At 36.3% G+C, this 14,070-nt stretch overlaps 3 protein-coding genes across 3 annotated transcripts; 2 read left to right on the top strand and 1 right to left on the bottom strand.

Moving 5' to 3' along the window:
- The first annotated feature begins 2,892 nt into the window (after positions 1 to 2,892).
- On the top strand, positions 2,893 to 5,900 carry LOC141839500 (tubulin alpha-3 chain). Its single transcript, XM_074727249.1, has 5 exons — positions 2,893 to 3,089; positions 3,790 to 4,004; positions 4,083 to 4,282; positions 4,807 to 5,315; positions 5,402 to 5,900. Exons 1-5 carry the CDS (start codon positions 2,977 to 2,979, stop codon positions 5,715 to 5,717), a joined length of 1,353 nt encoding a protein of 450 aa, XP_074583350.1. The 5' UTR covers positions 2,893 to 2,976; the 3' UTR covers positions 5,718 to 5,900.
- A 1,331-nt stretch (positions 5,901 to 7,231) lies between these two features.
- On the bottom strand, positions 7,232 to 10,109 carry LOC141838068 (protein neprosin-like). The gene is made up of 7 exons (XM_074725460.1): positions 9,791 to 10,109; positions 9,209 to 9,295; positions 8,865 to 9,113; positions 8,578 to 8,742; positions 8,416 to 8,469; positions 8,057 to 8,203; positions 7,232 to 7,885 (listed from the first exon to the last, which is right to left on the bottom strand). Exons 1-7 carry the CDS (start codon positions 9,977 to 9,979, stop codon positions 7,508 to 7,510), a joined length of 1,269 nt encoding a protein of 422 aa, XP_074581561.1. The 5' UTR covers positions 9,980 to 10,109; the 3' UTR covers positions 7,232 to 7,507.
- Positions 10,110 to 10,520: 411 nt separating this feature from the next.
- Positions 10,521 to 13,832, top strand: LOC141838069 (mitochondrial import inner membrane translocase subunit PAM16 like 2-like). Its single transcript, XM_074725461.1, has 4 exons — positions 10,521 to 10,651; positions 12,206 to 12,293; positions 13,282 to 13,412; positions 13,510 to 13,832. Exons 1-4 carry the CDS (start codon positions 10,649 to 10,651, stop codon positions 13,630 to 13,632), a joined length of 345 nt encoding a protein of 114 aa, XP_074581562.1. The 5' UTR covers positions 10,521 to 10,648; the 3' UTR covers positions 13,633 to 13,832.
- Positions 13,833 to 14,070: the final 238 nt, after the last annotated feature.

Raw genomic sequence — 14,070 nt, 5'->3', positions numbered from 1 at the left:
CTATGCCCTAGGAGCGAAGCGGAGGCCTACTCAAACTTTAGCTTGAGGGCCGACAATATTGTGGAGGAGCTACCAAATGATACAGTTTAAAGAAACACAGGGAACATAGTTTGTGACGTTAACTATATTGTCTCAAAAAATACTAAAAAATATTGTAATTAGTAATGATAAAATAAATTTATTTAAATATAAATAATAATATAATAAAATACAGAATGCATGCCATTGATTCGCCAATATTTGATATATCCACCGGACAAAACTCAAAATCCTAAAAGTTCAATAACATCCAAATTCTTCTTTTGGATGTGTATCTAAAGAAATCATCAATTGACCTTCAATAATTAGTAGATATTAATATCAGATATATAAGAGTGTTTTGAAAATAATATTATTAATATCAATTATATTGTCTCAAGAAAGACTTTAAAAAAAATTAATTAATAATAAAATAAAAAATTATTTTAATATAAATAATAATATATAATAAAAAATAAAATCCTATAATATAATAAGAGATGAAATTCAATAATCAACAGGTGACCAATCTAATTCAACGGAAATACAAATGAATTTTAACAGAACACCACAAATAATTCAAACTCTATTATAGTCCCATGAATTAAAATTCAATAATATAGGATCTATATAGCGATCATTCAATGGGATAAAACTTAATTATTTTTTATTTTATACAATTTTATTATACTTTCCATTAAAACTTTAATTTTCTTATTATTATTATTTTTAGTAAAAAAAATATCACTTTAATAATATAATTATTATATCTTTTCCATTAATAATTGCAAAATTTACTAGTGGCTCCGGAGACTTCTGGTAGTCTATTACTAAGCGTGCTCAAATCGATCGTATGGGCCCAATTTAAGTAGATCAAATTCAACTCTAAATCTTAAACCTCAATATATTTTAGTATTTTACACGCTTGACTTTTAGAACTAATTCATTTTGGATTCTAAATTCACAAACTATAATTCTATATTAAATCCAATACGATGTAAGTATAACCAACGTCAACACAATGTTTGATTAAGCCATCCATCACATTTAACACTTCTAACTACCCCTTAACCAACTGTCAAATTTCATATGCGGTTAGGGCTGTAAATCAATCAAGTCAAGCCAAATTTTGTGATGCTTAAACTTATTTAATAAGTTAACTGAGCTAAGTCTAAAATGAATTATACTGTTGAAATAATTATTTAAGTTTGATTTTATTACTTTTTTATATGCTTGAGCTACATTTGTTTAGATATTATAAAGTTCTCAATTCAAGTTATTTAAATATTTAAAAATTTTATATTTTAAATTTATTTATTTAATTGTTGAACTTGATAATATAAATTTTTTTATTCATTTAAAAAGTATTTTTGTTTATTTAGTATGACGATAAGAGTTTTATTGATGGATATGATTCACGACTATTGTTCATGAACATTAACGAACTGAATACATATGTGTTCAAATTTTTTTATTTAATTTAATGAGTTATTTCAAACTTGTTCATTTAATTGATATTGCATGTATTGAACGAACATAAATAAATTTTTACCAAGTTGAGTATCAAATTTATTTATGAATATTCGATTCATTTACATTTTTATATGCAATAGCACTTTTAGCAATCCCTTATCAAACTATGCGATTTCATGTAATGGTTTGAGTGGACTAAAGTTTGCCCTTGGGGCATAGCATAGTTGGTTTTCAAGAGGTAGACTTGCTTCCTGGACAATGGCATAGCTAGGGTTGGGCTGTACTGGGCTCCAATCGAATGCAGCTCAGCAATTGAAACCAATACATTATTTTACAGTGCAGTTGCAATTGAAGTCAATATATTATTTTACAGTGCAGCCCAGTTAATCCAGTCCAATGCAGTCTAGAGTCCAATGTAGCCTAACAATTAAAGATCAGGGCAGTTAAAATTCTGGCTATTGCCATTGTTCCTTGAGCAAGATTTAAAGAAAAGAGCACCTTCAAAACACAAAGTTGATAGCTATGGGATGTCCTCCCTCCTAGGTTTATTGTACACATGATTTATTTATCTGTATCTCATTATAAGACCGATTATATTGAACCATTTAGAACGAACGAAAGCACCTTTTGCTTTCTCGAGTGGACTAGAATTTTAATTATCTTTAATCTTCACGGTGGTTCATCAATATTTTTCAACTAAACAGTAGCACTGCTAGCGACGAGCAAGCTTCCCTCCATAATGGAGTCGGGTGACCGTTCAAAATCACCACTTTATTATGTATATTAATAAATATTTTATAGAAAAATGCCCTTTTTTTAATTTGAAGGGTGGATTTGCGACGAGAAGTGTTGTTCGACGGCTCAGACGAAGCCACGTCACGCCGACACTTGCTGATATAAATATGGGGAACAAACAACGCAGCGGCGCGGCCACAAGCTTTCAATTCAAAATCGCCAGATTCGCTCTTCCCATTTTACCCTCTCCTGCACTGTTTACTTGAAGAGAAGATGGGAAGAATAAAATAGAAGTTAGATTCCAGAGATGATAAATTTTAAAATATTATATATTTGAATAAAAATGAGAAATTCGTTTATTCATATGAAACAAATTATTAATAGTATTTTAAATTAAATAGTTTATTAAATCATATTTTTGGCCTTATTCATTTTAAAATCTTATCAATTAAATAGTTTTGAATTTTTAAATACTTTCTCTCAAAAAAAACAAACGGTAAAGGGCATTTTTGTCTATCAGTCTAAAAATGGATTGCCAGGCTGGCCCATCAACCCTCCCAAACGTGGGGCCACCGGTTTCCGGACTTGAAAAGCAATTATTGAATCCAATTAACCCGCTGAATTAAATACCCCCCTCCCCACCCATGGGCGTGCCGCATCCATTCCTTCCTTTTCTCTTCCGCTTTCAGTGCTCATCTCTTCGCCTCCCGATCCAGATCCGGCTGCTAGGGTTCCTTTCGAAGAGGATCGATGAGGGAGATCATCAGTATTCACATTGGCCAGGCCGGGATCCAGGTCGGTAATGCCTGTTGGGAGCTGTACTGCCTCGAGCACGGCATCCAGCCTGATGGCATAATGCCCAGGTTAGATCTTCAACGTCTGGTTTCTCAGAATCTTATTTTCTTGTCTTGTTTCTTTTTTCTGGATCTGTTTTTGTCTCCGCTATAGTGAGATCTAGGTTCTTCTTTTGAAATTTGGTTGACCTTGGAAGCTTTCGATGGCGTCTTTTTTGTTTATTTAATTACAAGATCTCAGGGGATGTTTAAATTTTTACTTTTTTTTTGTTGTTGATTATTCGATTTGGATCTCAGTCGTATATCGTCCGTTATGGATCTCACATTTCATTTTAGTTTCCATTTTATCTTTTGTTTACTTAGCAAAATGCTAGGTTTGTTCTTTCCAAATTTGGACGAAATCGAGAGATTTGTGAAATCGTGGCGCAGTGATGCAAAGTGACATCTTCATCGCTCTAACATTTTTTTCGCTGTATCGAAATTATTTTGCTGTTGTCTTCGAGGTGATTATTTGAATCTGATCTCACTCATACAGTGTTCACAATAGATCTCACTTTCCTTTTGCGTTCTCTATGTATTTTTTCCTTTGGTTCACTAAGCAAATAATGTACTTTTCAATTTACTCAGTAGAGTTGGTAACTACATAGTTACTTCGTGAGATCGGCTCTCCATTTCTCATGAGTATTTTGAACTTATATTTTTTTTTTCCACTCTGAAGAATCTTCTTCTTCTTCGTTTCCTTGCCTAATGTTGTTGTCGTCCTCTTCAGTGATAGCTCAGTTGGAGTGGCTTGCGATGCCTTCAATACGTTCTTCAGTGAAACTGGTGCTGGAAAGCATGTACCTCGCGCCATATTTGTGGATCTGGAGCCGACTGTCATTGACGAAGTTAGAACCGGAACTTATCGCCAGCTCTTCCACCCCGAGCAACTTATCTCCGGAAAGGAAGATGCTGCAAATAACTTTGCCAGGGGTCATTACACAGGTAGCCTTACCAGCCTCGTGTGTATATAAAACTATCCTCTGCTTTGAACTTAATCCTGTGTTTTCTGATGGCATGTAGTGGGGAAGGAAATCGTAGATCTCTGCCTAGATCGTGTTAGGAAACTCGCTGACAACTGCACTGGTCTGCAAGGGTTTTTAGTCTTCAACGCTGTTGGTGGTGGTACTGGATCTGGCTTGGGATCTTTACTCTTGGAGAGACTCTCTGTTGATTATGGCAAGAAATCAAAGCTTGGCTTCACCATCTATCCTTCTCCTCAGGTATTGAAATGTTATGCAATCTTGGTGTACTCGCTTTGATTGATTACAGTGAAGTAGGTTTGTCCTTGCATGTGATACAGTTGTTTGTTTGTTTATGATCATAACATTTTATTCGATAAATATATATTTTATTATGCTTCTATCTGTACTTTGACACTATACATATTGATGTAAATGCATACAGTAGCTAATTGTAGGTTCGTTGTCAAACCTAGCTTACTAAATCTAACTAGTTGAAGAGAGGCAATATGGAAGCCGCGAACCTAGTCTGTATCCTAATTTAATATTTGTGATGAAATGCGTATAGAGGTTTGTTTTATGAATTAGGTGGATCACCTGTATTTGTGATTCTCAACTGACATTGAAGAATATCAACTGTGTTTGTATCTCAATGCAATTCCTTTGGGCTTGCATTCAGTATTCTCAGCAGTACATATTCATGATCTTGTAGGTAGTATGATTAGCGTTGTTTGTGTAACTGCTTAGTGTTGTTTGTATATTACCTTAACATATTTTGCTTGTAGGTATCTACGGCAGTTGTGGAACCATATAACAGTGTGCTTTCTACTCATTCTTTGCTCGAGCACACTGATGTTGCAGTGCTCTTAGACAATGAGGCAATCTACGATATCTGCCGAAGGTCTCTAGATATTGAGCGGCCTACTTATACCAACCTCAACAGATTGATTTCTCAGGTCATATCTTCCTTGACCACCTCTCTGAGGTTTGACGGAGCCATTAATGTGGATATCACTGAGTTCCAGACTAATCTTGTCCCATACCCCAGAATTCATTTCATGCTTTCCTCGTATGCCCCAGTTATTTCAGCCGAGAAAGCGTACCACGAGCAACTTTCTGTCCCTGAAATCACTAATGCTGTGTTTGAGCCTTCCAGCATGATGGCTAAATGTGACCCCAGACACGGAAAATACATGGCGTGTTGTTTGATGTACCGCGGAGATGTTGTCCCCAAGGATGTCAATGCTGCCGTTGCCACCATTAAGACGAAAAGAACTGTCCAATTTGTTGATTGGTGAGCAACCTGCTCATTACCAGATTTTTTTGTTCTTTCCCCATTTGCTGTTTGATTGACTACTATATCTTTTTCGTGTTTTCAAGGTGCCCTACTGGTTTCAAGTGTGGTATTAACTACCAGCCGCCCACAGTGGTGCCTGGAGGAGACCTAGCCAAGGTTCAGCGTGCTGTGTGCATGATCAGCAACAACACTGCCGTTGCCGAAGTATTCTCAAGAATTGACCACAAGTTTGATCTCATGTACGCCAAGCGAGCATTTGTTCACTGGTATGTTGGTGAAGGAATGGAAGAAGGGGAGTTCTCAGAAGCACGAGAGGACTTGGCTGCACTCGAGAAGGATTATGAGGAGGTTGGCGCAGAAGGCGCAGATGAAGATGGGGAAGAGCCTGAAGATTACTAAGTGATCTTGTTTCCTTCATGGGATTTGTTTTTTGTTTATCTGCTTCGGGGAATCATCCATTGTATCTGCTTGAAGCTTTGCCGTCCTTTTGTGTTGGAAATTTGGATTGTTTAAGACCGTAACCCAGAACTGTTTTAGCTATGATCTGCTTACAATTTGATTGGCCGCGTTTCATATCTTTAATGCTAAATTGTCTTTACTTTCGTGTTATGTTCTTGGTTGGTCATGGGCGCAATGCATGAACATCTGTTGTGTGTGTTTCTTGTGGAAGAATGATGATGGAATGAAAAAATATATATATTTTTAATCCAGGTGTTTAATTAATCTTAGACGGATAGTTTTCTTTTTTAATTTATTTATTGGATAAATTTGAAATATAATTTATGTATATTTAGAAATTATTCATCCGAGATTTATGAAACACCCTGATTAATCTATTTTTTTTATTTGATGAAAAAGTACATGACACGTATGCACATAATCATTATTATTCTATTGGACGAATGAAACTAAATCGAGGTAAAATAACAATAGTTTAAAAAATATTCGGAGTAATTTGATGATCTCAAAACTCTATTTAATAATTTTTTTAAAAAGGATAAATTCGGAAATGTAAAATGAAATTTTCTTAAAATTTGATAGGTTAAAAGTATGGTTGTAAACAAATTAACTCAAGTTTTATGGTGTTCAAGTTTATTTGATGAGGTAATAAGTCTAACCAAATCAAGTTTAAAATAAATTAAATTATTAAAATGATTGTTCAAGTTTGATTTGATTTCTTTTTCATGAGCCTGAATTTGATTTGAACTTAGTTCTTTAGATGTTATCAAATTCTCAATTAAATTTGTTTCATCGTTTAAAATTTTTATATTTTAAATTTATTTGATTGATTATTAAATTTGATAATACAAACTTGTATGTTTATTTTGAAAGGTTATTTATTTATTTAACATGTTAATAAAATTTTTATTAAAGAGCTTGTTTCAACAATATTATTGCCCCGGAAGCATAGTTGAGTTAGTTACGACGAAACAGAGTTATTAAAGTGGACAAGAGTTCGAATCTCGATGAAGCCGAAGCAATGCTCTCCTCCGTCGTGACCAACTACAGCTTCTCGATTTACCTCCTCACATATGATCATGAGCCCGATCGTGTAGGACCGTTGGAGTGGCAAATTTCAATTTTTGCTAAAAAATTGATTCAAGAATATTATTCACAATGTTAATAAATTAAACACATATATATTGAAATTTATTTGTTTAATTTAACAAATTGGTTCAAATTTAATTATTTAATTATATATATATATTAAATAAATATAAACAATTTTTTATCAAATTTAATACTAAATTTACTAAATTTGTTCATGATCTTTCGATTTATTTACTATCCTAGTTAAAAGGATAAACAAGCAAAATAATGATAATTCTCGTAATTATATAGATTTAAAAAGATATGCATCCAATGTAACAAAACTAGATTTGGAGATCTTTGTCAAAGAGCACATCAACAAATCAATAGAATGAGTCAATCTCAATAACCAAATCTAACACACGTTTGACAGGCCAAAATAACATTCAGCCATTGACACTGCCATTGCCTGAACAAAGAACCCTAAAAAAAAGTAGGGACTAATGGCAGATCCATCAAAGCACTACAAGAAACCCTATTTCTCTTAAGAAACATGGCTGCATCTCTCCAAATTTACACAGCTCAAGAAAACAATCCTAAATCAAGAAACAACACTACACTGGAATGTTAACAAGTCACAATAGTTAAAGGGTTGATGGCTATGGACAAGTAGAGCTTCTACCAGGTCCTCCATAGTAGAAATATTGCCCCCATTCGCCGTTGTTCCCGTTCTGCACATTGTAGCAATTCGATTGCTCCGTGAAGGATCCAACCCTTGTTGGAGCCCTTAGATTGTTAGAACCATCAACTATCTGAATGTTCCGGAAGTAGCTTGCCTTGCTGTATCCTTCTTCAGGGAAGTGTCCACTCCCCATCTCTGTGGAAGTGTGCACACCATCTGGCTCAGAGTTCACAGCCTCCCCTCCCCATTCGATCATCGACGCACTGTCTGACAAGTAGGAGAAGAGAAAGGAAGGCCAGTAGCCGAGCACATAGTCCCTCCCAAATTGCATCCACCAGTTCCCCTCCTTAGGATCCTGTTGGTGCCATCATTCATAATGGTAAAAGCAAAATGTTATCTATTATAAAGAAAAAGATCTGCAGAGCTTTTGCATTTGGTGTTTGTGCATAAAACAAGCAAGAGTGGTTGAGATTCTCCAGCTTGCTTTATTGTTATACTAACATTCGCATGTGAACTGAAACTGTACCTTCCAAACAAGTATGCTTATATCGTATTGTGATCCGTCATAGTTCGAAATTGGGTAGATGCTGGCACCCATCGCAATCTCATTGTTTATTTGAATGAAACCAGAACACAGTAGGTTGTAGCAGCCAGTTGCTTGGTATGCATCACTCTGAAATTTTACATAAAGAACTAATAATGAAATAAGCAAGTACCAAAAAAACCATGAAGCCAATTGTTTCAATATTTATCTAAGAAATGATACAATGAAGTGAAAAATAAATCAGTAATTACATCTCCTTTACTAATAATAAACTGCAAAGATAAAACAGGATAACAAAACTAGTGAATAAACACAGATAGAAGAGTGGACGTTGAACTCACAGTCCAATAAGTAAAAAGCCTTGTGTAATTGTCCCCGTACAGATCCGGGCTGACCTGATATTGAAACACTAGAATAAGTTCATGCAAGCATTGATCCTTCTCCCTTAGGAGAACGGTTGAGAAGATTAGGACGATCAAATTTGAAGTAGAACAGAAGTATACCTGCCAACCAGCTTCAATGCTGTTAAGATCCTCCCCGAAAGAGCCCCCTAATATCCAGAGCTGAGAGAGACTGAACTCATTGGATTCCTGGACCTTTGGCTGCCAGACATTAATTGTTGCCTTTGCTCCGTAGTATTTGTCACCCTCGACATAAGCAATCGCGTGCTACTCGAAGAACCAACCAAGCAACGAACAGAAATTTACCAAGTATTACAAACAGACACATTACTGAAAGAGGCAGCTTCAATTATAACACATCAGATTTTTGTTCATTTGAAGCATGATACCTGATGGCCATTATTCTCATTGAGAAGGTTAGGGTCAAATGACAGAGGATTGGGAATGTTTTTATGCTTCTTCCTCCCATATCTTTTGACTGAACTAGCCCTTAGCACATCATTCATAGTGGTCCTCCTTATCGGAATGGTGTCTTCAGGGCACCGACCATTCTGATGCCACTGCTGAACCATGGCCTCCTTCTGTGATGTTACCTTGCCATCATCCAACAATCTTTCTGGGTGAAAGTTTGGCCTCATCTGAAAGGGTTAACATGAAAGGAATAGGCCAATGAATGAAAGCTTCAAAGATTTAAAAAGGAAGTCAAAGGTGGAGCATGAAAAGGAGGAAAAACCTGGATAGTGTGATTTTTTAGGAAAGGATGATCAAACGCTGGTTGGTGAGAGATATGCACACAATCTATGATGTCTCCATCTGGACTCTGCTTATCAAATTCAATTTGTATCATCAAACATCACAAAGGACTTTTTTCCTTTTCAAGAATAGAGTAGTGCAAACAAAGCAAAAGGTTCACAAAAAGGAAAGAATAAAATGAACATGAAAAAAAAACCCCAATCTTTTGATGGAAAGAGAACTCCAAATTAATGACTTGTTTTTTTGTTTTATCAAAGAGAGCTAGTAAGTAACATTCTCAATTCTCAAGCCAGAGTCCATGCTTGGTGGTACTACAACTAATCGAGAGAGATCAAAATGTTAAAAAAAGTATGTTAAACGACTGCAGTTGACCAGCACCAATGTTTATTGCAAGGAAATCCCAATTTTCAAACAGCTTTCAGTTGAATTTAATGAAAGCGATGGATTTGAAAAGGACCAAAAATACAAATAAATAAACGAAAAAAATGGACTCCTTTGACACTCACATCCAAGCTCTAGAACAATTAATCAAATAGAAGAAAGCTGCAAAAAAAAAAAAAACCTTGATGCTCTTGACTGGCGTCTTATTGAGCCGCTTCAGGTGCCGCCGCACCTCCAACCGCTGCCACGATTCCGGGTTGCCGACGCGCCCCGCCTCGGCGAACGATAAGCAGGCCGCGACCACCAGCAGCGCCGCCAGCAGCCACCGACCCACACTAACGTGTGCCGCCATGGCCTTCCCCCCTCGCATCTTCTTACCCACTAAGAACCCTTCTTCTTCTTCTTCTTCTTCTTCGTCGTCGTCTTCTTCTCTTTCCAGTGCTATCTTGCTATTGCACGAATCTCTCAGGTTTCTCCCATCGCCATGGGCGACGACGGAATCCAAGGAAAGGGGCCCTAAGATCTCGGTGTGGTCACCGCCCATCAATCTTTATTCTCTGCACTCCACACGTGACCCGCGTGTGGATCAATCTGATCTAAGGCGATGAAGCCATGGAGGTACACTCACCATGTCAGTGACGGGATCTTTTAATCACATAATGAAACCATGGATCCAATGGACGGTCCTGATGATCGAGTAATGGAATCAATTGTTCTAAATTTTGAGACAGCAATCAGGGTTTAATTCGCTGGATGTCCAGTTATTCCCTCAACCAATCGATTCGCGACGCGTGGCGTCTCGTGCTAAATGGGCCGCACGAAGACAAAGCCCATGGACTTCTGCAACCCAACTCATGACCTAGTCGCCGCGAGCCGTGCCCCTTTTTCTTTCTTCCTCCCCACGAAAGAGAGAAGCATAGAAAATTCCGCCAGCCCTCGCCGATCAAACTCAATCGATCTCCGCGCTTGCTCGAGCGAATCGATCTCTTCCTCTCTTCGCACCTCGCGATTGATCAAGGTCTCGGGGCTGCACTTACTAATGGTAAGCATTCGGAATTCCTTCCTCGCCGTGTCTAGAACCCTTGTCGTTCTTAGCTAAGAATGATTTTACGGAATTTTGTTAGTTTTTACACCGTCCGACGAGCTATTATTGCATGTTTGTGTATCTTCCTATGTCGTTTGTTTTCTGGTGTGAGATCAGAGGAGTTCATCATGAGGGATCCTTATTTTTTATCGCCATTGATCTTGCTTTGGGGGCAACACTTACTAATGTATGTAATGTTTTCCTTACCTTCTCTAGAATCCTTGTTGTTCTCAGCTACCGTGGTCGATTCTGTCCTCCCATCTTTTGTTCCACAAGTTTCGTCGTTCCTGTTTTGCATTCACTTAGAGAAACGACTGCGTTTCTTATTTTGCGACTTTTTTTTTTGTTATTTTACGTCACTGAAATAGTTACCTTTTCCTTTGTTTATGTATTTTACGATGTGATCTACTTTATGGTGAGAGATTATAAGAGTTTATCATGATGCTTTACTTGTTTGATTTTCTCTGGTGTGAGGTCAAATTCGGTGTCTGACAGCTATCCATAATGTGAAGAAAGTTTTTTCACTAGATTGAAATTTAGTGAGATAAGCAAGTATTTTATTCCTGTTATCAAGATGAAGTTCTAGGAGTTCTTAGTGTGAGTCTGTTTGCCAAAGAGTTCTTAATGTGGACGATTAAATGAGGTTCTAACTACCCTTATTTTGATATGATATATTCAATTAGATAAAGTAATTTCTTTTTCTTCTTATAGGTTATAGAATCTACATGTGGATTGAGCAAAGCTCTTATGGTGCATTTGACTCATGGGAGGCTATAGACCAGAAATATAGTAACTGTTCTTATTGAGTGGAATAGCTAAGAATATGGAATAATTATTCTTACATTTGGTTTGTAGAAACATTATAAAAAATAGACAAGAAATAATGTTCATGAAATATTCTATCAAACTTGTCTAGCTCACATTATTTGCCCTTTCAAGTGTGATCAATCAAACTACATTGCTTGCTTGATCAATTCAACTGACCTAATTGGTCTACCCACTTGGCTCGACCAACTCATGTAGCCTCTCTGTCCTGATTGGTCTGCTCAAGCCTTTCAGCCTGCTTTCCAGTTCTGGCTAGATCGTCAACCTACTTTTAGGAAGAATTGAGGAAGAATATAGAGTTTTTAAAGAGAATAATCACTATCTCTAATATAGACTATGGAATAGCTATTCCTCATCTATAAGGAATCACGATTCCATGGGAAATGTTATCTCAAGTTCATTTTTGCAGCTAATATAGGAATAGTTATTCCATGAAAATTCATGCGAACAAGAAAACTGCTGAATGTTTGCTTGTACTTACTGGTGCATTCTTCACCTCATTGGGAATCATGTTTTATCCAGTGTGTATATCCTAGCTTTCTAAACAATCTTGTTTTTTCTGTTCATTATGAGAGAATAAAGCATAATCGTGGTCAATACTTAGAAATGTCAAATGTAATTTTTTGGAATGTGAGTTTGCTAGGACATCCCCTAACTTGTGTTCCTATTTTGTCATTATTAAAATAGGCTGCAAGACTTCTCGCAAACATACTTGTAATGGGCTCGGGTATATTGGGAAGAGCTGTCCTGCAAGCATATCGTAAAGCAATAGAGAGTAAGTTTCTTTCTTCATTTTCTGTCTTATTATTTGTTCCCAGACCATTAATCTTCTGCTTTATTTTGCCTAACCAAAATGGAAATCATATATACCCTAAACTATGTAGGTTTTTTCCCGTTTTCCCAGCAATGACATAATAATATGTTTCAATCACTCCTCTATTAATTTTGTATGATTGTCCATGTATGTGTAGATAAAAACTGAAAAGAAAGAACCTCCATATGGGATCCCAAGCAATGAGAAACCCAAGATTTATATCATGGGTTGCTTCATTAAGATTTTTGATTATATTATTTTTTATTATTTTATCTAATAAAATTATAAAGTTGGGATATCACTTCTTTGAGAACCTTTGCACCATGGTCAAAGGTGATAGCACACATACCCTTCTTATCTATGCAAAAAGGAGTTAGTTCAGGCTGGTCTGATAGCTGAAGTTCTCGTTAACCATCAATCACCGTTAGATATTCCTCTTGTTAGGATTCACATCATGTTATCTAACCTTTTGAATTCGTGACACCTTTGTTAGTCATCCTGCACGGCCTGATACATAGAAGCAGATATCTCTGACCCACCATTCTTGGCTAAGGTCTAAGTGAAGTAACTTGCTTATACATTATTTTGTATCGATTTATTCCCCATAATTGTTTGTTTAGGATGGAATGTAGTAACTTGTACACTTTATATTAGCGGTTTTGGTCTAATTTTTTCTATTTTTATTATAGAAATTGAAAAATCTGATCTGAACCCAAAAATACCAAATATTGGATTATCCCAAACAGAAATCTGAAAAAAAAATGGATTTGGATCGGTTTTGGTTTTCAGTTTAGATTATATTTATTGCATTTTTTTGCCCACCCGCATAAACCACAGTACAGTTAACTACAGCTTGCCCCTCTAAGATTAATTATTTGTGCTGGTAAGCTTTTTTTTTCTAAATGAAATGCCACGACAATCAATTTTATTACTGTCGTTTGAACTGCAGATGCCAATAGAAATGGCGTCGCAAATGAAGCGATCAACAACATCCGCAGAGTAAGCAAAACAATGACAGAGCAGGAAGCCAGGCTGATATTAGGCATATCCAACGACTCAACATGGCCCGAAATTACTAAGGTCTCTCTCTCCCTGTCATACACAAACACGCCTGTGCTCGCCCACCACATGACATGCGGTTTGCTTTAGCTACGCTAACTTGTAATCATCTGTGCAGAAGTATGATGTTCTGTTTGAGAAAAATGCTAAAGGTGGGAGTTTCTACCTCCAGTCCAAGGTGCATCGGGCAAAAGAATGCTTAGAGGCAATTTACCAGAGAAGTAATCAAGCAACGAGTTGAGGCTCTTTGATACATGGTTGTTCTTCGTAGTTACTCATGAATAATGTAACTACACACCCAAGTTTTGTATCTTAAGGGTGAAAATTTAAACTATTACTATTTGGCTCACCAAAAAAGGACCAACAGACAGTTGCTAAGAATATTGTAAAATTCAAACCATTTTAAAGATCTTTAGGTTTCGTAACAATGATTATTTTTTTCATGATTTCTCATGGAAAAATAAATTTAGAATATTGTTCATGAATTGTGATTTTTTAATTATATGGAATAGTTTTTAATTATATGGATATTTAATAATTGGGTTATCTGCTATTCAAGTATTACCGATGTTCTTGGATCTAGAAAGAAAACAATCCCTAACATATTTTGCTTAAATAAAAGTCAGTAACACCGGAGGCTCTCGGCTAACACATTTTAGGAATGTAAAAGCAAACCAAA

This window comes from Curcuma longa, chromosome 11 (genome assembly GCF_044706935.1).
Source record: "Curcuma longa cultivar G26 ecotype Majalengka, Jawa Barat chromosome 11, ITB_CL_G26_1.1, whole genome shotgun sequence".
Lineage (NCBI taxonomy): Eukaryota > Viridiplantae > Streptophyta > Magnoliopsida > Zingiberales > Zingiberaceae > Curcuma > Curcuma longa.
Note: the sequence above shows the minus strand (reverse complement) of the source record. Positions and strands in the feature narration are given on the sequence as shown.

What these genes read in the sequence shown, in the direction of transcription:
- LOC141839500 (XM_074727249.1), top strand. Translation starts at nt 2,977, where the DNA reads ATGAGGGAGATCATCAGTATTCACATTGGCCAGGCCGGGATCCAGGTC. An exon ending in TGCCAGGGGTCATTACACAG is followed by an intron (nt 4,005 to 4,082) that starts GTAGCCTTACCA and finishes GATGGCATGTAG; the next exon opens with TGGGGAAGGAAATCGTAGAT. An exon ending in ACTGTCCAATTTGTTGATTG is followed by an intron (nt 5,316 to 5,401) that starts GTGAGCAACCTG and finishes CGTGTTTTCAAG; the next exon opens with GTGCCCTACTGGTTTCAAGT.
- LOC141838068 (XM_074725460.1), bottom strand. Translation starts at nt 9,979, where the DNA reads ATGCGAGGGGGGAAGGCCATGGCGGCACACGTTAGTGTGGGTCGGTGG. An exon ending in ATGAGAATAATGGCCATCAG is followed by an intron (nt 8,743 to 8,864) that starts GTATCATGCTTC and finishes TTCTTCGAGTAG; the next exon opens with CACGCGATTGCTTATGTCGA. An exon ending in GGCTTTTTACTTATTGGACT is followed by an intron (nt 8,204 to 8,415) that starts GTGAGTTCAACG and finishes GTAAAATTTCAG; the next exon opens with AGTGATGCATACCAAGCAAC.
- LOC141838069 (XM_074725461.1), top strand. An exon ending in ATATCGTAAAGCAATAGAGA is followed by an intron (nt 12,294 to 13,281) that starts GTAAGTTTCTTT and finishes TTTGAACTGCAG; the next exon opens with ATGCCAATAGAAATGGCGTC. An exon ending in CATGGCCCGAAATTACTAAG is followed by an intron (nt 13,413 to 13,509) that starts GTCTCTCTCTCC and finishes TCATCTGTGCAG; the next exon opens with AAGTATGATGTTCTGTTTGA.